The sequence below is a fragment of the Protopterus annectens genome, chromosome 3.part0 (assembly GCF_019279795.1).
Source record: "Protopterus annectens isolate FY-2018-M chromosome 3.part0, PAN1.0, whole genome shotgun sequence".
In the NCBI taxonomy this organism is placed as follows: domain Eukaryota; kingdom Metazoa; phylum Chordata; order Ceratodontiformes; family Protopteridae; genus Protopterus; species Protopterus annectens.
The window spans coordinates 785957183-785977607 of NC_056731.1; the positions used below are offsets into that span (position 1 = coordinate 785957183).

At 38.5% G+C, this 20425-nt stretch overlaps 1 protein-coding gene across 1 annotated transcript in view; it reads right to left on the reverse strand.

Annotated features, from left to right (window-relative positions):
- Positions 1-18703, reverse strand: part of LOC122796555 (palmitoyltransferase ZDHHC11-like) — a 1296289-nt gene extending 1277586 nt beyond the window's left edge. Inside the window, exon 1 of the mRNA XM_044065129.1 lies at positions 18387-18703. Coding sequence (XP_043921064.1) covers positions 18387-18545 — 159 coding nt within the window. The 5' untranslated portion in view covers positions 18546-18703. The remainder of the gene's footprint in view (positions 1-18386) is intronic.
- Between the last annotated feature and the right edge of the window lie 1722 nt (positions 18704-20425).

A 20425-nucleotide genomic window follows, 5' to 3' on the forward strand; every position in this document is an offset into this window, starting at 1 on the left:
AAAATGGGGGACAACAGAGTGTTTGTGGAAAATGATTACTCATTGTACACCAAGCAGAGGAGGAGTAAATTTATTCCACTATTCAGGGAATGTTAAGAAGCAAGAATGAGATTCAAACTGCTGTACCCAGCTATCTTTAAAGCATTCTTCCCTGGAAGTACAAAATCATTTTTTGATGAAGTACATGTTGAGGAAATACAAAAGTATGCCCAAAACAAAGTGAGCTGTGAAACAGGAGAAGATTCTGCTTCTCATTCTTCTGGTAATACAGACCACAGACAGACTGTGCCAATGAAACCTTTTGCAATGTTTCACTGGAAAATGCTGGAGAGAAGGAAGGCAGCATGAGAGTTGACTAAAAGAACTCAGAGTATGTTGGAAATGAAGTAGAGACAGGATATAGGAGATGGATATGAACAGGAATAAAACCAGTAACTTTGAAATTGGCAAATGTAGGATTACAAAGCAATAATTACATATGTAAAATATGACAGATCAAGAAAATCTGGAAATATTGGACTTTTTTTGGACTTGTGGGGGACTCTAAAGCATACGAGACTGCTCAAGAAGAGCATTAATGTACAGAAAAATACTTAGGAGGGGAAGAGGAGGGAGAAATGTAACTAAGTAAAACATTTTTTTTTGTTTATATAGTGTATGATTTTCTTTGCATGCTATAAAGTAAAGTTTTAATCAGTTGTTTTTACGAGAAATGGGGATACTACTATAAACAGTTGCTCCTATTTTTTCTTTCTCCCTTCCCTCTTTCTAGGTTTTAAACAAATGTAGGCACTGCAATGTAAAAAAAAAAAAAAAAAAAAAAAGTCTGATTAAAAGAGCATGACAAAATAAAACTTGATGTGCTTTTTTGTCATTCTTGCATGGGGGAATGACTGGATTAAGGCCCTTAGCTTGATCTAGTAACATATTTTAAGAGAAAGCAAGTAAATGAAAAATAATATTTATCACAAGGCTTTTTTTTGTAGCAAATAAATATATGCTTAGTAGCAATTCTGTATCTGGTCCTCATGTGTCCATGGAGACAATCTGATAAAGAGAAATTGTCTAGAGAAAAAAAGAGAAAAATTGAACAGAAGATGATGTTTTCTGAACACATTCATGTGTTTTCCCACTGGGAGAGCTATAAAGATAAGATGAAACCAGACAACACTTCACAGAAGCACAGCCTGGACCATGCATCTTACCATGGATAACTTTTGTTTTAGGTTAACTCAAGCCTGTTGAGCGTTGCTGTCAGTTTGGGACATTTGTTCCTATTAGGAGTGTAAAAATTCAATATTTGAATATGTACATAGTTTTGTTTGTTAGTATTAAGTTAATAGGTTTTAGGGGGGTATTGGAGCTGCATTTGTATTTTTGTTTGAGGACTTTCAGTAAAAGTTTTCTAATATGTGATATACGCTCAAAATAGATATGACATGAAACAACTGTATAATAGTTCAACCTGCTGAACAGTGTATGCATGTAACATAAAAAGCTGGAACTAGACATTTAACAAAAAAGCTGTTATACATAAAATGTGGGGAAAATAACTTTTTAATACAATGATGCTTTCTGTAATGTCTTTAAATGTCAATGGTCTCACAGATAAACACAAAAAAGAGAGTAGTGAACTATATTAAAAATACAGAATGCAAACTGCTATGCTACAGGAGACACTAGGAAAGAAATCAACATGTGAATTTAATAAAAGTTTTTCAGGATGATTATTCAGCAGAACACCTGGGACAAAGGAAACGAGGTGTACTTATATTAATGGCAAAAGGAGCTTCAATAGTGATATAAGAGGATAATAATGGTAGATTTGTAGTACTAAGGGACTACTGGCAAGGGAGGAGGATTACACTGGCATGTATTTATATTCCAGTTAAAACTGCTATAATGGAGCTTAAGAAAATTATGGGAGAAATAATCAGCTTTTAGCAAGGAATATTACTTATAGGTTGGGACTGGAACTTGATTTGCAGCAGTGAAGATGAGGGAAAGTATAACAAAGAAGGGCAGACTTTTGAAGGCATTTATGAAAATATTTGGCATAGAAGATGTGAATTCAGTAATAGAAGTTCATAGGCTCATAGTAAGTTACTTGCCTAATGGCTCTAGGGCCTATACAAGCCTAGCCAAGTTCTGCCCTTGTTTTCATGATCAGCACCTATTGCTCCTGTCCAAGAAAGACACAGGTGGAACCCCCAGGGTGGATTTGCAGTTACACATCCAGTTGTCCAGATTGCACTTGAAGAGGGCCAAACAGGTGCTCTGCTTGACATGAATTGGGAGTCTGTTCCACAGGTGCAGTAACTTCTGGGAGACAAACCTGCCCCTCCACCAGGTTCTATTAGTGTCACATACCAGGTTAAGGTCTTTAGAGCAAGTAACCCATGAGCCATTGGACTTACGGATATACAGCATTTCCAATAAAGCAGTCAGAGATTGCCTTATACCCAAGGCAGAGATCGCCTCTAAGTAGTCTGTATGAAATGGAGTTTGGAGTGAAATTGCATATTCCCCAAGATACAAAAACTGGGCTAGGCTAGACAAAATTTACATTTCACAGGAACATATGCATTTAACTGAAGTCTTGATATGAACCCAATAGCTTCACATCAAGTACAAATAATAACTAAAATAAAAACACAAGGTAATGAAATAAAAATGACACACTGGCACTTTCTCACATATCTGTTGAAAAGAGAGAAATTTAATTCAGAAATGGGTAGTGGAAATTATTCAGGACCTATTAGAGAAGATAGAAATTCTGCTGAAAATATAGAAATATAGGCAGGGAGCGAGATAAAATGAAAGTGGAGTTTAAAAATACGGTGGAAATAAAAGAAAGGGAGATAATGGTTAAGAAGAAACAAATTAATTTAGAGGAGTGACAAATGTTAAAGTATTGCAGAATAGGGTGAATCTCACAGAACAAGTAGATGGGCAACTGCAGAATGCTAAACAGAAAATTACCTCGATAATGTACGTGAGCTTAGAAAGATTGCTGTTAAGCAACTGTTTTTTCATAATAACTCTAGAGCAGAAACACTAAGCACAACAACTCAGACAACAGAAAGTAGAAAGGCTGTTGCCAGGCTTAGGGAGCTTATGACAATTAAGGTAATAAGAGATCATGTAGAGGTATTAGAAATATTTTGGAAATTCTATGAAAGTTTGTGTAAATCAGAGAAGTACAGAAATCAAGAAAATGTACAAATAGAAATGTTTATGGAATAATTAAATATGCCAAGTTTAGAGGTAGATGAGGCTCAATTACTTACAGTACAGGAGGAGATAATATAAAAATGGTGATATATAACCAATCTACAGGAAAGTTTGCATGGATAGATGATATTCCTGTGGAAGTTCGGAAGCCAAGAGGGAAAAAAACAAAGATCTGGAAGGTTTTGTTTAACACTATATTAAGAGAAGGAGAAGTACCAACATCCTGGAAGAAAGCGGTGGTAGCTGTAATACCTAAAGAGGGTAAAGATCCATCAGATCCAGCTTCATACAGGCCCATTTTAGTACTAATCCATGATTATAAAGTTTTTATGTCTATAATGGTTAAAAGAATGGCTCAGTGTGGTTTTATGGAGGGAGGCAAACATTTGACAACATTAACAGAACATTGATGGTCCAGAGAAAAGTAGACTGTAAGAAAATGCCATTGTTGTTGTTGGTGGGTCTTGATGCAGAGAAAGCATTTGACAGAGTAAGCTGAGACTTTATGACCAGTGCAATGGAAGCAGTTGCATTCCATGATAAAATTATAAGGTTGATTAGGAGAATATATGAGGGATCTGAGGCAAAAATTACAGTGAGTGGGGTCCTATCTGATCGTTTCTGTTTGAGCAGAGGAGCTAGGCAGGGGTGTCATCTTTCCCCTTTGTTATCTGCATTATATTTAGAAACATTGGCAAAGAAAATAAGGGACTCATTAATTCAAGGATATAACTGGTATGGTAGTCAAGAAAAGCTCACTCAGATATTTTATACCTGACAAAACCAGAAAGGGACATTACAGTGGAACATTTTGAGACAGTTTCAAATCTTTTCAGAATACAAAATTAATGAAGTTAAAACAAAGGCAATAGGGGTAAGTTATGTAGTCGCACATAAATTGGTTCAGCAATACCCATATTTATGGGGACATGATAAAATGAAGCATTTAGGAGTATGGATTAGAATAATTCCGGTGTAGCAGAAAGTATTCTAAGAACTAAGCCAACAAGGGAATGGAGAAAGAAGATTCTGCCAATAGGGATGACTGCAATTAGGGCTATAACAAATAGGCAAGAGGGGGCTGGAATTTACTGGAGAAAACTGGTAAAGGAACCAAGGTATTGGGAGCAAATAACTAGGAAAGGAAAGAGAATGGGAAGGCACCAATAATTTATTTGGACTGCAGGCTAGAGATTGCATTCCCTATCAAGGATTGATATTGGAGTATAGGCAAAGAGAAAGAAATGGTGGGGTCCTAAATGAAAGACCAGCACTAGTAGAGTTTTTAGTAGAATCTAGAACAGAAGCTACCATTAAAAAAGGAATAATTATTACACTATAAGAATCAATCAGAAGATGTTATAAAGGAGTGGCAAGAGAGACTGGATAAGCAATTCACAAACAACCAATGGAGGATATTTTTTGTCTCCCAAACATGCAACAAAAATCTAGAAGATTTAGGATTTTTGCTTGGAAATGTTTACATAGATATATTTATACCCCAAGAAGACTACAGAGAATTTTCCTCAGGTAGACAACAAATGCTGGAGGTGTGAGGAGGAAGAAAGAGGTAATTAGGGACATATTTTCTGGAAGTGTAATGATTTAGCAGACTTTAAAGATTTTCTGCAGACTGCTCTGTCAGAGATGATGCATGAGCAAATTGGGTCAACTAGGGAAATTATTTTTTCTGAGCTATGATACAGAATCACCTAGACATAGTAAGGCCTTGTTTTGACTAAATATGGTGGTTGCCAAAAAAGCAATTTGTAGAAAATGGAAATTAAAGTCTAAACCAACTGTACTAGAAGTAGTGAATATAGTGAGAGAGATGAAACAACTGGAACAGGGATTGTTAGAAAACTGTAGAAGCACATTACATAGGAAAAAAATGGGAATTCTGGGAACAATACATACAAGCGAGGAATGAGTTTTAATAAAAGGCAGGACTGGAATGAGCTATATAATGTTTGACTGAGAATGACTGGGTAGAAAAGTGATGTATAATGTTTGCTACTAGAATTACGTCAGTATGGTTTGTGATGTAAAATGCTTGCAACCAGGACTGTATCAATATGGTTTGTTTTCATTTATATAAATGTATGATTACCTATATCGTAAGTGATAATTTAATAAAGATGTTTCTTGTTTAAAAAAAAAAAAAGAAAGAAACCTGGTCTGCCCTCTTCAACTTGAACCACTTAAATCAACTTATCAAGACAACAAGGTCAAAAAATGAACGAATGGGTATACCTTCCCAAATATAATTGTAAAGACTGCCACTTTTTGCAAAAGGCACAGTTATTTACTATTCCACTCCCAACAAGTCCATCCTTAGCAAGGTTACCCAGAATACTCCCATTGTATACATCCTGCCATACAAAAATATGAATTAAAAAAAACAAATGAACGAAAAGACTTATTGAGAATATGCAAGTCATGGGAACAATTTATTTTCCTTCTCTGTCTTAAAGATAAAGTTAAAAAAAATGGATACATGAAAATGCAGAAATGCACATCACAGTATAAAGCTGGAATTCAGATTTTCTCAGTCCAGGTTAGTATATAAAGTTGGGTAGGTAACTTCAGAGTTGGAGCGTATGGGTGTGGGTGGGGGGTTGACTTGCCCTCCTTAACAACACTATTGGCACTTTCAGGAATTGAGGGGAAAAAAGCCATAGTACGTCTTAACTTTGAGGGTCTGCATTTCAGACTTTCTGTGTTAAGAAATACATTGTGGAAACTTAAGTATGAAAACTGGTGAAAACAGTGGCCACCTGTTAGAGTTACTTATAATGTCTCACAGTCCACAAGTTGACTGCAGGGGAACAAAGGACAATGTTAGGGAAACACTTTCACTTTACACCAGGTTTCAAAATGTTTTATCAGTGTGAGCAATACCCTTAATAGAGAACTCTCAAGTATGTACTTCATTTTCTTTAAGGATATGAATTTAATTGTTTGATCTACCTGTATAAACTGCATTGAACCACAATTCATTTTATATAGAATTTTTTCTTCTGAGTTGGTGCCTTTTTGTATTCTTATGGTACTATAATAGCCAATGATACACAAAACATTACATCATTTTCATTTTTTTAACCAATGTTTTACTCCTGAAGATTGCTAATACCATGATTGGTTTTGCAGAATATTGTACTGTTATCAAGATAGTTTGGGCTTTGACCTCCTTTTCTTATAAAAAGACTGAAACATGACTGCAAAAAGTGCTTGATCACTAGTGAACAAAAACACAATCTCCTGAAAAACTATCCACACTACTTGTAAACATTTGTTTTACCACTGCCAAGCTCCCAACACCTCCTATCTAGATGGCTTTGACCTTCACAGTCCTTTCATTTTACATGCTAACTCTATGGTCAGACAACAGTAAAAAAAAACAGTATATAGAGGTCTCACATATGCACAAAAGTGTAACTTTAACACCAAAGCAGACTTTGGTTAAATTTTAGGTATGGTCACATTTTGAAAATGTTATCAGGAATTTAGATCATGACCACATTTCTCTAAAAGACTCCTACGAAGTCCTTACATCTACTACTTATGGTTCTTCTAAAATCTTGGATCTCTACCAAGGCTATCCATTTGCTGATGAAATCAAGAAGTTTTCTGTTGTCTACTTAACCACAAAAATTCCCAATAGCTGCTGGATATCTACAAGTCATTATTGTTTTTTTGTGTATTTTTGACTCCATGACTGCTAACCATCAGCCTCACTCTGGTCTTGAACTCATTAATGTCCCCACCACTCAAGAAAACCTACTAAAGAAGAAAAAGCCAGCTAGAAGGGCGTCATCTTCCAGGAAGCCATGTAGGTTGTTTGTACCTTGGCCACACATTTTTTTCAGCCAGCCTTGCCTACTATGCCTTCCAAGTGCATATAAGTACCCCATTCCACACACGAATGACGACTATCATCACTGCTTTGGTAAACTTAGTCCATGTTCCCATTAACAGCTACAACTTTGTCACCTGCAGGCCTGTGGTAATATGTTATGACGCATCCAACTGGACCACCATTCTTTTTCTCTGAAGGTACACTTGCCAATCCAAGTTGTTCACTCCTACCTGCTGTGAAGGCTCTTCCAGTGCCAATCTGCTAGATTAATTCTGATTGTGTATGTGTCAGTCAGGATTTTATGTCTCACACACCTACATTCATGGAGGCTCTCAAACAAAAATCTACCCAAGCAACAGGGACCTCCAAAGCAGAAACGCAAGCAACCTCCACCCCCAACACAACCAAATGACACATAGCCCACAAACTCAGTGTGCCACTCAACCACAGCCCATAAGGCATAACAACGTACCTAACACTCTAGTCATAGGTGACTCTATAGTCAGGCACACTGATGTTCCACTAACCAGGCTAAACAAGGAGAAAGTCACTGTCAGCTGCCTGTCAGGTGCCAGGATCTGCCACATAATGCATGCACTCAGGTCACTCCACAGCAAGTACAAATATGACTCTGTCATTGTCCATGTTGGTGTGAATGACCTGAGACGTACCTCCCTGGACTACATGAAAAGAGACATGGAGGAGCTTTCTGATCTTGTAGCCCAGGCAGGTATGACCCTAGCCCTGAGTAGCACCCTGTAATCAAACAGAATGATACCACAGTACAAGGATAAAATGATTGACTTCAACAATTGGCTAAGCTTCTGGTGTCATTCTAAGGGGATCCAGTATCTGTCTGCCTGGGATGACATGATCGACAAACCACGATGCTTTGCCAGAGATGGCCTGCATCTGTCGCCCTTGGGATTCCGGACACAGGCTAAGGCTCTTGCCACCCCTATAGTGCCTTTTTTAGGCAAGATTCAAATGACAGATTCACCACCGTAACAGGTACAAGCAAGCAAAATCTGAGGGTAATGTTACTCAATGCTAGAAGTCTAAACCTCAAAATGCACTCACTCGAGGCACTCCTTAAAATGGAAAACATCGACACCTGTGCAGTGACAGAGTCCTAGTTCAAGGCTCCAGAGAGCACCCCTGCATTACCAGGCTATAATTCATACCACAGCTTTCAGCCACCTAACTTGGACCGAAGCACTAAAGGTGGAGGCATGTTCATATTCATTAAGAATATCCACACCTCCAGGTTAGTTGCTCAGCATAATGCATCTGAGATTATCCAAGTGCAACTAACTCTGGGCAAGACCACAATGCAAATTGTAGCTTGCTACAGATCCCCCAGGATTCCCACTCCTCATTTCTTGATACCCTGGAAAATATTAGGATACAACCTAACACCCTAATAATGGGCGATTTCAACTACCCCCACCATTAACTTGGAAAAACTACTCATGTACAAACTCTTGTGCTCAACGTTTTCTGGAATTCATAAATTCCAGTGCCTTGGATCAACTTATCCACACCCCCACCAGGGGCAGCAATATCCTAGACCTGGTCATTACCAACATGGCCAACCGGTGTTCTACACCAGAGGTCAATTCCTCATTGGTCAGATCCGACCACAAGCAAATCACCCTAGACATTCACATCCCAGCCCCCGCCCCCCATTAGGGAAACCACCATAAAAATTTTCTCCAAAGCCAACTTCACGCTTAAGACAGAAGTGGCAAACTTCACAACACCCATGCTGATGGACAATAGAGATACGACTGGTGAAGCCTATACAATTGCACTTACACGAGTGCATGGATCGTGCAATCCCTAACAGAACCAAGATGCTATCCTCCAAAAAAAAAAGGAAGCCAATCTGGTGGTCCCCTGCTATAAACAAACTCTACATCAGAAGAAACTGTTGCAAAAAAGAGTAAAATCCCATGATTGGAGAACTCAGTGGTCAGCCTCAGCAAGAAGCTGAGATCCCTCAAAATCCTCCAAAGCTAGTTACAAAAACAAAATCGCCACTGATTCTAAAGACAACCACAAAGCATTCTATAGCTATGTCAAGAATCTCAAAGGCAACACTCAGATCTGCTCCGAGTTACAGCACAATGGCACTAAATATACAGAACCAACTGATATTGCCAACATCCTAACAGATAGGTTCAGTGCTAACTTTACCCCTCTCTCATCCCCTAAAGGGCCCATCTCTATACAGGAAGAATGCAAAATGCCTGTAATCACGGCTGCACAGGTAAAAAAAAAAAAAAAAAAAAACACTTTCCAAAGCCAAGAACACAGCATCCATGGGACCTGACAACATCCCAGGCTGCGTTCTACATGAACTACAGAATGAACTGGCACCCCACCTAAGTACCATGTTCAGTCATAGCTTCACCTCAGGCTTTGTGTCCACTGAATGGCACACAGCAACGGTTATCCCACTCCACAAAGGGGGAGCCATCACGGACCCCGGGAACTACCGCCCCATTAGCCTGACGAGCCTGGTCTGCAAGGCTATGGAGTGTATCATCATGGAACTTATAAACAATGACATTGGTAATCTCCAAACTCTGGACCCTACCCAGTTCGGGTTTGTAAAAGGCAGATCATGTCTCCTAAGCCTGATAGACTTCTTTGAAGCGGTCACCAAAGCTGTAGATGAGGGTAAGGTGGTACACACAGCCTATCTAGATCTTGCCAAGGCTTTCAACACCATCCCCAACTCTGGAATTATAGACAAACTCACTAAACTAGGTATAAATCCCTATGTCACAAGATGGGTTGCCAACTGGCTCACTGACCGAACCCACACTGTGAAAGTAGCAGACTCTAAATCCAACTTCAGATCAGTGACAAGTGGAGTACCACAGGTTCAGTCTTAGGTCCTCTCCTGTTTGGTATCGACTACTCTGAAGTACAGGCTAACACAGAAGGCCTTTGGCTAACAAAGTTCGCAGATGACTGCAAACTAGGAGCCATAATCAAATCTCCTAACAATGTGGACATCCTACAAAAGGGCCTCACTCAGACAGATGCCTGGTGTCAAAGCCATGGCCTCAAGCTCAATACCAAAAAGTGCATTGCCATCCTTTTTTGGTAAAAACTCTGTACCCATGGACTACCACATAGGCAGTAGTCTACTTAACACCGAAAGTGTGATAAGAGACCTTGGGACACAGGTGGACAGTAGCCTCTCCTTTGATAATCACATCACCACAGTAGTCAGGAAATCCTTCTATGTGGCACACCTCATCACAAAAGGTTTCTCATCCAGGGAAAAAAAAAGAGGTCATTGTTCTCCCCTACTCATCACTCATTAAACCCATTATAGAGTACAACGCCCCTTTTGGTATGTACCTCACAAGACATCTACAACAACTGGAAAGGCCACAGAAATACCTCACAAAGAGGATTACCGGCCTCAAACAGATGCCTTACGCAGACCATCTCAAAAAACTCAAGCTTTACTCCATCGCATATCACCTACTCAGAGGCGATTTCTGCCTAACATACAAAGCTAAGTCAAATCCAGAGCTGTTGGACATGCTCCACGTAAAGAAATCTCAATCCCTCTGAGCTACATGCTCTAGGGACCTAAACCTTGTCACCACAATAAACAGAACATGCTGGAGGGATAGATTCCTATCTCAGAGACTTCCCATACTCTGGAACAAACTACCTATCTATATCAAACAAAGCTCCTCATTAGCACTCTTCAAGAAAAATCTTGATGACTGGATGGGAGATAGGAAATTCACCCCGGGGATCACTTCTGTGGCTCTGCTTGACAGGGGCACAGGAAAATAATTGTGTGTGGCAAAAGCCAGGGTACCGTTTGGCTAGGCTTATACAGGCCCTAGAGCCAATAGCCTAGTACCTACCTATGAACCTATGCCATACAGCCAAACCATTGTGCATCCCATTATTAACTAACATTAACCTACCTGCTCAAATAACTCTACCTACTTTTACTACACTTAGTCTTACATCCTTTCTCAACCTGTAAATATGAAGCAGAGATTCTTCATGCACATCATATTGCATTTGTCATGGTCTACTATGTATTACAAAACAGGACTCTAAGCCCAGTCTAGGTTCATTTGCATGTTTATTATCTTACCTAAAGCAGACCTTCAGAATGTCTTGCACTAATCTAATTCAAGTTCATGTCTCGGAGGAACAACATACCTTAGATGCATTAGACATTTCACGACACTTTTCTAAATTCATATATTCCTTTAATTTGCCATTTAATTCCCTAGCTGCTCTCTCACACATATATATAATAACCTCCATGAAATGTGGTAACACTAACTTTTCTGAACAAACAGGTCTCGGTCATACCACTAATGATATTTTTTGTTAACTTCTCACCACCTCTTTCATTCTAGGAGGTGGGAGGTATAAAAAATAAATTCCCTTTTTATAACCTAGAAAAAAGGTTTAACAAAGGCTTAAAACACATTCTTAATTGTTTTCTCTGTCATACTATGGATAATTAGAATCCATGACAACTCTTCTAATATCAACCAATCAGTTTTTCAGTGCACCTCAAACTCTGTTCTCGGTGGTATATCAGTAACCTGATTTTTTTCATCAAGTCATTGAAATATTTTTTGTATTTTTTATTTAGGTTCTCTGCCACCACTAACTTTTAGCTTCTCTGTGCCAGCTCCATGAAGCTTTTTCTTTAGACACTCTCAAACTATGTCTGTACCGACACACTGGGGAGGTGTCTTCCAGTAGGGAGAATCTTGGAAGCACAGATGTTTCCAATTTCTGCATGCATGTAATCAGGATTCTCTCTGCCAGGTGCCTTCAAGTTGAACAGGGTCAGGTGAGGAGACATCATACTGCAGCTCACAGTGGGGCATTTCCTTAACCCTATCTCCCATACGCTGGGGGCAAATAGCCATGACCTCCGAGGACATACCCATACAGGGCCTTAAAGGTGGACATACCTTCTTTGCCACCCTGCATGCCCAGTCTGGCAACTGTTCTAAGTCCAGGCCTCAACAAGGACTCAATTAATGATCTGCACACTTCAGCATGTTTTTTCCCATTCCATAACAAGCACATCTGTCCTCCCTGCTCGCTCTATCAGATGATAAATTCACTAGCTGATGGCCTGTGCCATAGTCATAGGATTCTTTGTCTACAACAAAAGGCTGGCTTACAATATGGATTTTGAAAAGGTTACAGCGCCTCAACTGCCACAATGATGTAAACTACATAAGGTTAATAATGAATGCTGGTTTTCTCAGAGATGCTACTCTTGTAGATATTATGAAAGCAGTTTGTGTTGAAAACAGTATCAAGAAATTAGACAACCAGGCCTAATGTAGCAGTTTCACAAACATACCTAAGATATTTTTTGTCATATCACTCTGTCTCCTCTATACCAGACATGGTTTTCAAAGGTGTCCTTTCAGGCTGCAGCCTGGGCCTGTTCCCTATATTATATTCTTAGGCATAAAGCACCATCACCACACCTTTAATCCAAGAGAGCATAAGATGGCTACCACTTAGTAGTTTCAGACGTTGTGATTTTGCTTTATGCATTTCAGCATCTGATTTACATTTCCAGGCCTCAGTAATAATAAAAGTATTTCCAGTTTAATTTTTGGAGAGGCATTTTTCTTCTTTTATCAGACTGGCTATATTCTATCTACTCATCAGACTATTCCACCACAACTTGCCAGCTCAGGGTTTGGCAGCTTCTGCAGACTCTAGGATCTACTGGGAACTTTTGTTACAGTTTTATGTTTAACTACGAGCTGGTAGATCACTCCCCTGCTATTGCTTTACTATTTCAACGGTGAGTGAAAAAATGTAGCTATAGTGTACTTGTCAATTTGTTGTTGGATAGCATATGGGCCAATTTTCAGGAGACTGGTTCTAGTTACATTTATCATTCAACTGTGGACTTAAATATTTTAATATTTATGGCCTGAAATATACCAAAATTTGATGACATAGATGCTGCCTGCAATGTTTAGTTCCCAAAACCAGGTATGAACAGATACTCTGTGGCACAGTCTTTATTCTGCAAGTAGTGGGACTGTATTACTATTTTACTTATACTTAACTGTACACTTTAGAGTACTGGTTGGCCTTGTGTATCTACACTGTCCCATTGGCCGTCATTAGTATATAGAGCACCAGAATTATTCTCCAAGTTTAGAAAAATACAACTTTCTTAAGAGCCTTTCAGACTAAAGAAAGGTGCTTAAAGTTTTGTAGAGCACTGAGATCTTTTTATTACTTAAAAAATAAATAAATGGCTAAATTATATCCTGGTTCTACACTACTATAAAGCAAGACCCAACCTTAACAATGCTTTCAGGGGTTCTTAGCAATTGTTAATTACCCTAATCATCCCTTAGGTGCTGTTACCACTGCATTTGCACTAAAAGCAGACAGTGCTGGCCATTAGCAGCAGGTGGGTGTAGAACAGCATTGTTTCAACTCCTGTTTCCGTCTGCTCAGGTACACAAAGTATTTTAAATTAACCTGCTTCCCTTACACGGGGAATACAGACCACTCCCATACTGCTTTACCAGCTTTCAATGCTAAAGCAATACAGAATTTTGTGTTTTTGAATTTTTTTTTTGTCAATCTTAATTGGATTCATTTGTAGTACCATGTACTACAAAAATTCTGAGCAGGTTAGCGGATAGTAATACTGTGTTCTCAACATGGACTGAAAGTTTCACATCTTGAGCTTCACTCTTGACGTGAATTTCTTAGCATCCATGTCTTGAATACATAATAAAGTGGTTATGATCATTGATCCACTCATAATACTCTAGGTTAAACACCTCTTATTGCTGTTAAGCCCTAGCCTCATGTGCCAGCCACCACAGCACAGTGCCAAGAAGCTAAAACAGCTTTAAAAGCTGTTGTACACTTTGATGTCAAAAAATGTGACAGACTGAAATGTCTAACAATTTTTAAACCTGGTGACAATTAGCTTCTGGCTGCTGTCAGTCTACCAGTGTTAAAGTGCATTACAGCTTTAAATATTTCTTGAAGCTTAACTTTTACTTCCTGTAACTAGTAGTACATCAGAGCAGCTAAAGCTCAAAATACTACAAAGAATGAAGAACAAGTCTCTCAAATCATAACAAAGTTATAATTTCCTTTCATGGATATCCACAAAGCTCTTGAGAATTTCTTGACATCCACAACTCAAAAATTATAGCAACTGGGTTATAACTGGAGACCTGACTTTAATTCTCTATGTTTGTACTAACTGATTCTATGTGCATACACAAAGTTGGTTATTTTGTAACTGCAGATCATTGCTATCAGATCAAATTTTAAACCTGTGTGTTTTGCTGTATTCATCTGATGTTTAATTTTTATTTTCGACTCTGATTCTGGAAGGTTTATTATACTGAATATAACTTCATAAATTCTGTAATAACTGTTATGTAGCCATCTGTCATAGCACTCATCACACTTGGAAAAATGCTTGGGTTTAAGCACTTAAAGGCTTAGTGAATCACATTTACTACTTTTAACAATGTACACATATGAGACACTGCTGTATGTGATGCTGGAGACCTTCAATTCAACTATCTATTCAGGGGCAGTGGTGTGTCTATATCTTCTGATCTGATGACAATTTACAACTGGCCATCAGAAAATACACTTGAATGCTATCAAAACCTTGTCAGTCTTATTCAGATGCAGTTTTCCAGTTATAAGCTTAAAAATGCCTCTGCACCTCTGATCTGTTGTGAACACACTGTGCTTCTCTGTCAGACGTAGAACTTACTATAAATACTATGGTTTCACCAACAGTCACATCTGAAATTTAAAGCTCAGTGAAACAATTCATTCATGGATGATGAATGCATGAATGAACTTTTATAACTCTGTAATCAATTCCAAAATGTACCTGTTTCACAGAGGAGTATCATGCCTCAACCAAAATCTGTCTAAACAATGCATAATGGTTCTCTCTCTTCCCCTCCCTGACATACAGACATGCAGGCAATACTGTGCCTGTGGTTGGATACACCTTTGTTTGTCCTCTTACAAGTGGAACACTGCTCACAAAAGTATTTGCAGATTAGTTCTCAAAAAAATGGTGTCCTATGCTCTTGTTTAAAACTTTTACATGATTTACTTATAAGCTACACACTAGTGTCCTATACTGACAACCTAAAATGGACAAGCCCCTCTTTCATTAACCATCCAGTCCTTCTCACTAAAGCACTTGACTTAAGACAAAATGCACAGTCTCCTTGCAAAGACATACTGCTACACCAGCACAAGTAAGATGGATTCTCATTTCACAGACCTGTGGTTTAGCCTCCCAATCCCACTAAAGGTTTCTTTGATTGCTACATGTTCACCTCAAGACTAATATATATATTCAACTATCTCTAGTCTCTACAATGGGAATGTATGAAGCTCACCTTGACTTTTATTGACTATGTTATTTACCTATTAGGTCTGCACATTGCTTAACCATGAATATGTAATGCAGCTGACTTAACTCTTACACTGTTACTGTGGTTCAAATACCTAGATTTGCTGCTGAGGTCGTCTTTGCTTGTATCATAATCCACTCAACTACCCCTTTCTCACTATTCTGTTACCAAACTGACTATGTATGTTCCCACACTGTTCCTGAAAACAGCTACCTCATATTGAGCTCATCTAGATGGTAAACAAAACCAGACATGCAACTTCTCACTTTATGAAAGCACCTGACATGAAATGGTGTGGGAACCATTTCTGTGTTCAAATACAATACAATCCAGACTTGCATCACATAAATCAACCATAGAGTGGAAGGTCATCAAATCATGCTCAACCTCAACTTTACAACACCATCTTCACATGATCCATACCCTTTGTTAATCCCTATAACAAATATAGAAGGACATGATAAAATTATGTGCCGAGGTCTTGTATTCCAGATTGCTGCCTTCTAAAAATTAAATGTAAACAATATGCCTATATTCATTCTTTCTCAAAGACACATTTTATTCTCCTTGTTGGAGAGCAGAAGCCTATCTCTGCAAGCTAAAACATAATTCTTTGTTCCAATATGATACCTAAACAAAATAATTTACTAACTTTTCACTAAATGGTAAATAATGCAATAAAATGAACAGTTTTACAATATGAGCTGGCAAGCTAAAAAACCTCATTGCAACTATAAATTACAACACAAATTTTCCTATTTGCTCAGGCCTTCATAGTTTCAATTTGTTAGTAACATTGCTAAGACTTGGCAAGAAATACCAGAACAGTGGAGTAGAAAAAGAAAAGCCAAATGTGTTAACTTTTGGCAAATGAGCCACCCAAGGGTAAAGCAAGCCTGGGTGCTGGGAGCTGACTATGAATGAGGTACGGGTTAATAAAGCAATGTGAATGCTTTCATAGCTGGACATGCTGCAGCTATCTAGAGTATGATTATGATAAGGAGCGCAGCCGCCTTGTACAGGACTGTCAGTGTCCATCCTTCCTGCTAAGGGAACATATAAACCAGCAACATAACACAAAGGATATGCCACTTCAACAATCACATTCAGAGCATTATTTTTCTACTACATCTCTTTTCTGTTTCTGCTAGAGACAGACAGTCATAAAACTGAACAAAAGTGTAGAAAAAATTTTGAGTGGGCAAATTAGGGAATAGCTAATTCAACAAGGCCTACATTAAGAGGCATCAAATACAGAAAGTGATCAGAATTTCTTTTAGTCACTAGTATAATAGCTAGGGTGGGGCAAACTGAGTACAAAGCATCAAGGGGCACAATCAGCAGATGCTGTCATCAGTGCAGTTGCATTGCATTTGTAATCATAACTGAAGCACTTAATGCTCCATGTGTGGCATAAACTGTACCAGCTGCTTGCTACATTGTAACAGTTTGCTACAGTTTAAAAAGGAAAGCAGATTTTTTTTTTTCATTGTTAGAACTCAAGCAATTTAGTGTTTCATGTGTGCCAAACTGAAGCAGTTTGCTACAGCTTAAAAAGGATTTTTTTTGAACTGATGATGGTGAAGTGATAATAAATGCTAGAAGGTACGAGTAGAGTAGAGATAAAATAATGTGTGGCATAAACTGCAGTAGAGGTTTGCCTCAAATGTAGCAAGCAGTTTGCTACAGTTTTAAAGGAAAGAACATTAATAACTGAAGTGCTTAGCGCTCCATGGCAGAGGGCCTTTTCTGTTTTGTTAATACAGTTGAGGGGATGGCACTTGGTGCCAGTATAGTCATCTACACCTCTGACAGTCACTAAAAATCACAAGTTAGCTAATATTTATGACACTTGCACATATATGAGCATTTACTTATTTTTTTACCCAACAAGGTAAGAGTGCTGACCACACATCATGACTACTTTCAGACTAGAAGGAAAATTATTCAGGTTTTCTGCAAGAAGTATGGCTCAATGGTTAGCATACTTTATGCACTCTTTTACCATGTCCTGTAAAATGTCACCATTTACAATTTCACAGTGTTAACATGCCTTACGTTTTTTGATTTCAAAAGCACGGGATAATTTAGAGAATGGAAACATAAAAAAATAGCTGCATTACAAATGACACACCCTGACTTAAGATGTACACTGGGGCAAACAAAGCAATGACATATTTTCTAAACAGACGGCAAAGAATGAATAAGCACACCCTTTACTCATATTACAAGCCACTAACAAAGAAGAAAGTGAACTGCTCTGTATATCAGTAAATGTATTTGACCCTAGGTCTATTACATCACAGCCAGATGGGCCACATCCAGTGACATCAGATTAGAACCTAGAGTGTCTCAGATGCAGTCCACTGCCAACAGCTCACCTCCTGATTGGTATGAAATGGTATATGTTACAGAGACAAACAGCTTGATCTATGTTCTAAAAGAAACAAATTCTACAAAAACCATCACTTGCTTATAAGTCAAAGTCAATTGCACTTCAAATCAAAATATAAGCAAATCACTTGAAAATCATCATCTGTCTATAAACAAGACGAAAAAAAAATCAGTAAAAAGTCAACATCACTACTGACAAAACAAATAAGACTAAGCCATAAAAAAGATATTAATAAATTAACTCCAGCTGAGTACCTGCATGAAATACTTTATATATCACTTGGAACAGCTTGCCTAAGGCAATACATAAATAAATAAATACATCTTACTAATGGATTTCAAGTCCTAATGAAAATGAGAACTAGATAAACAAGTTCATAAAAAGGACATATTTTGAATACAATGAAGAAGTCAACACTGCTAAAAGGACTTACCCAGTGCCACAGTGCACAACAGCACTGAAAATAGTGTCCCCAGAATTCAGAAGACTTGTACCCATACAGCGGCATGCTTCTGTATCCTGTGAAGAAAGTAAAGTGCTGTGCACGACAGATGCCTGAAAAGTACCTCCAGTGCTCGTGTATCTCTGACATTTTGCATGGATGACAGCAGAAAATTATGTGCTGACAGGACTTGTATCTCCAATACCAGAATTTGCTGTAGTCAATAAAATGTCAATATCTGAACAGCAGCATTGCACCAAATTAGTTGTACATCATTTTGACAAAGACTTCCTGTTATATGTTTCTGAACCTCGGATGACAACTCAAATGTCAGCTATGAAAATGATGGGAGGTATGTCTACATGCAGGAAGCCACAAAAGAGGAAGCAGCCTGCCTTGCCATATCCTCACACATCACAGCAGTGAAATTCACTTGCAGTGAATGTAGAACCCTACAACACACCTTTTCAAAAAATGATGCACACACAAGCAATACTCTAGAGGATATTTTCTCTGTAATGTACTGTATTACTACTATCCAGTATCAGAAAGTTAGTACAGAAGACCAAAGGCCTGAATTCTTAACAATTTGCTTCTGGCGCACATGGTACAGGGTTTGATTCTTTCCAACTTCATTTGCCTTTTGTACAATTCTAAGCAGGTCATTTAACCTGATGGTGCTCCCTAGTCACCCGCAAAAAGGGACAGTTTGTTCACTGGACTTATTCAGTCAACCAATAAAATAATTAATTAAAATAAATACTATATTATTTTAGACTGCTGGCATGATCAGCCAGAGTTTAGAGAACATCACAATCACAAAACAGCAATGAATGACAAACAAAATTATATGCATCTTGCAATGATGTTCTGCAATGTGTTTTACTTAGGAGTGAGTAAGACAGAATGGGAAGACAATAAAAATAACTAACCATTACTTAGATATCAACTTCCCATCTGCTTGAGTTGGTAGTAGCTCAGGTGGATGTAAAAGATCCCACGGCAACTTTCAAAGAGAGTAGGGGGCAGTTCCCTGATGCCCTGCCTAAATTTCCCTTAGTAGTAAAAACATCACCTCTGGTCTGCCTTGAAAAGAGGCTATCAGCCTAGTGGGACTAACCCAGTCAACAAAGGATAACTAAATGAACAAAATGAATAATTTTAATTATTTGGGGGTCCACCTAGCTATAGTGACTCCCTCACAAGATTATTCTGGTATTTTTGTCCATAAATTGGTGTATGTCATGAAAGGCTCACTTAGCAGCTTCACTATAACCCATGATGGCCTTAGACTTGTGTTAAGGTACCCCCCACTCCTATTACTCTAACGATGAGGAACTTTTCCCCTTAAGCCCTCTCCTACAGTATGTACATTGATTTCACAATAGAGGGAGATCACCACCACACTAATTTCAATGTAATACACCTGCATAATTTGCAGTTTCTTGTCATGGGTTTCTGGTACTACTAACCATCCAAAAATTTTCAGGGTGTCAGCAGTGGACCATATAACCCTCCCCCAGAGAAAAAAAGAAGCCATCTGCTTCACTGCCCCCCCCCCCCCCACCAAGTTCATTCCCAATATGGCCATTTTGGGTGGCTTTTATTTTCTACTAATAGTTCAGAACTAAGCATAGCCAAGCAGTAAAGCAAAGCACAAGAAGAACGTTAATGGCTTGCAAAGATCCATCAGGAAGTACAATACTGAGGACATGGACTAACAGGTGTACTTGGCCATAACAGCTTTATGTCAATATACATAAGGTGTTACGTCAGGGAAATGGGTAGGGCACTTAAATAAAAAACTCCCTATGGGCACCACTATGACACTACACTTGGAAGCATTAGTTGCTTCTTAGGTAATGGAAGGGTTTCAGATGAGCTTTGGGGGGGGGGGGGCAGGAATGACTCCATGTGTCCACAACTGAGGAGAGGCACCAGCAGTAGCCAGTCTTCTCCAAATGGGCCAAAAAATTAAACAAAATTGTCTGTCTTATTGAAATTGAGCAGACATAGATATGAAATATTTC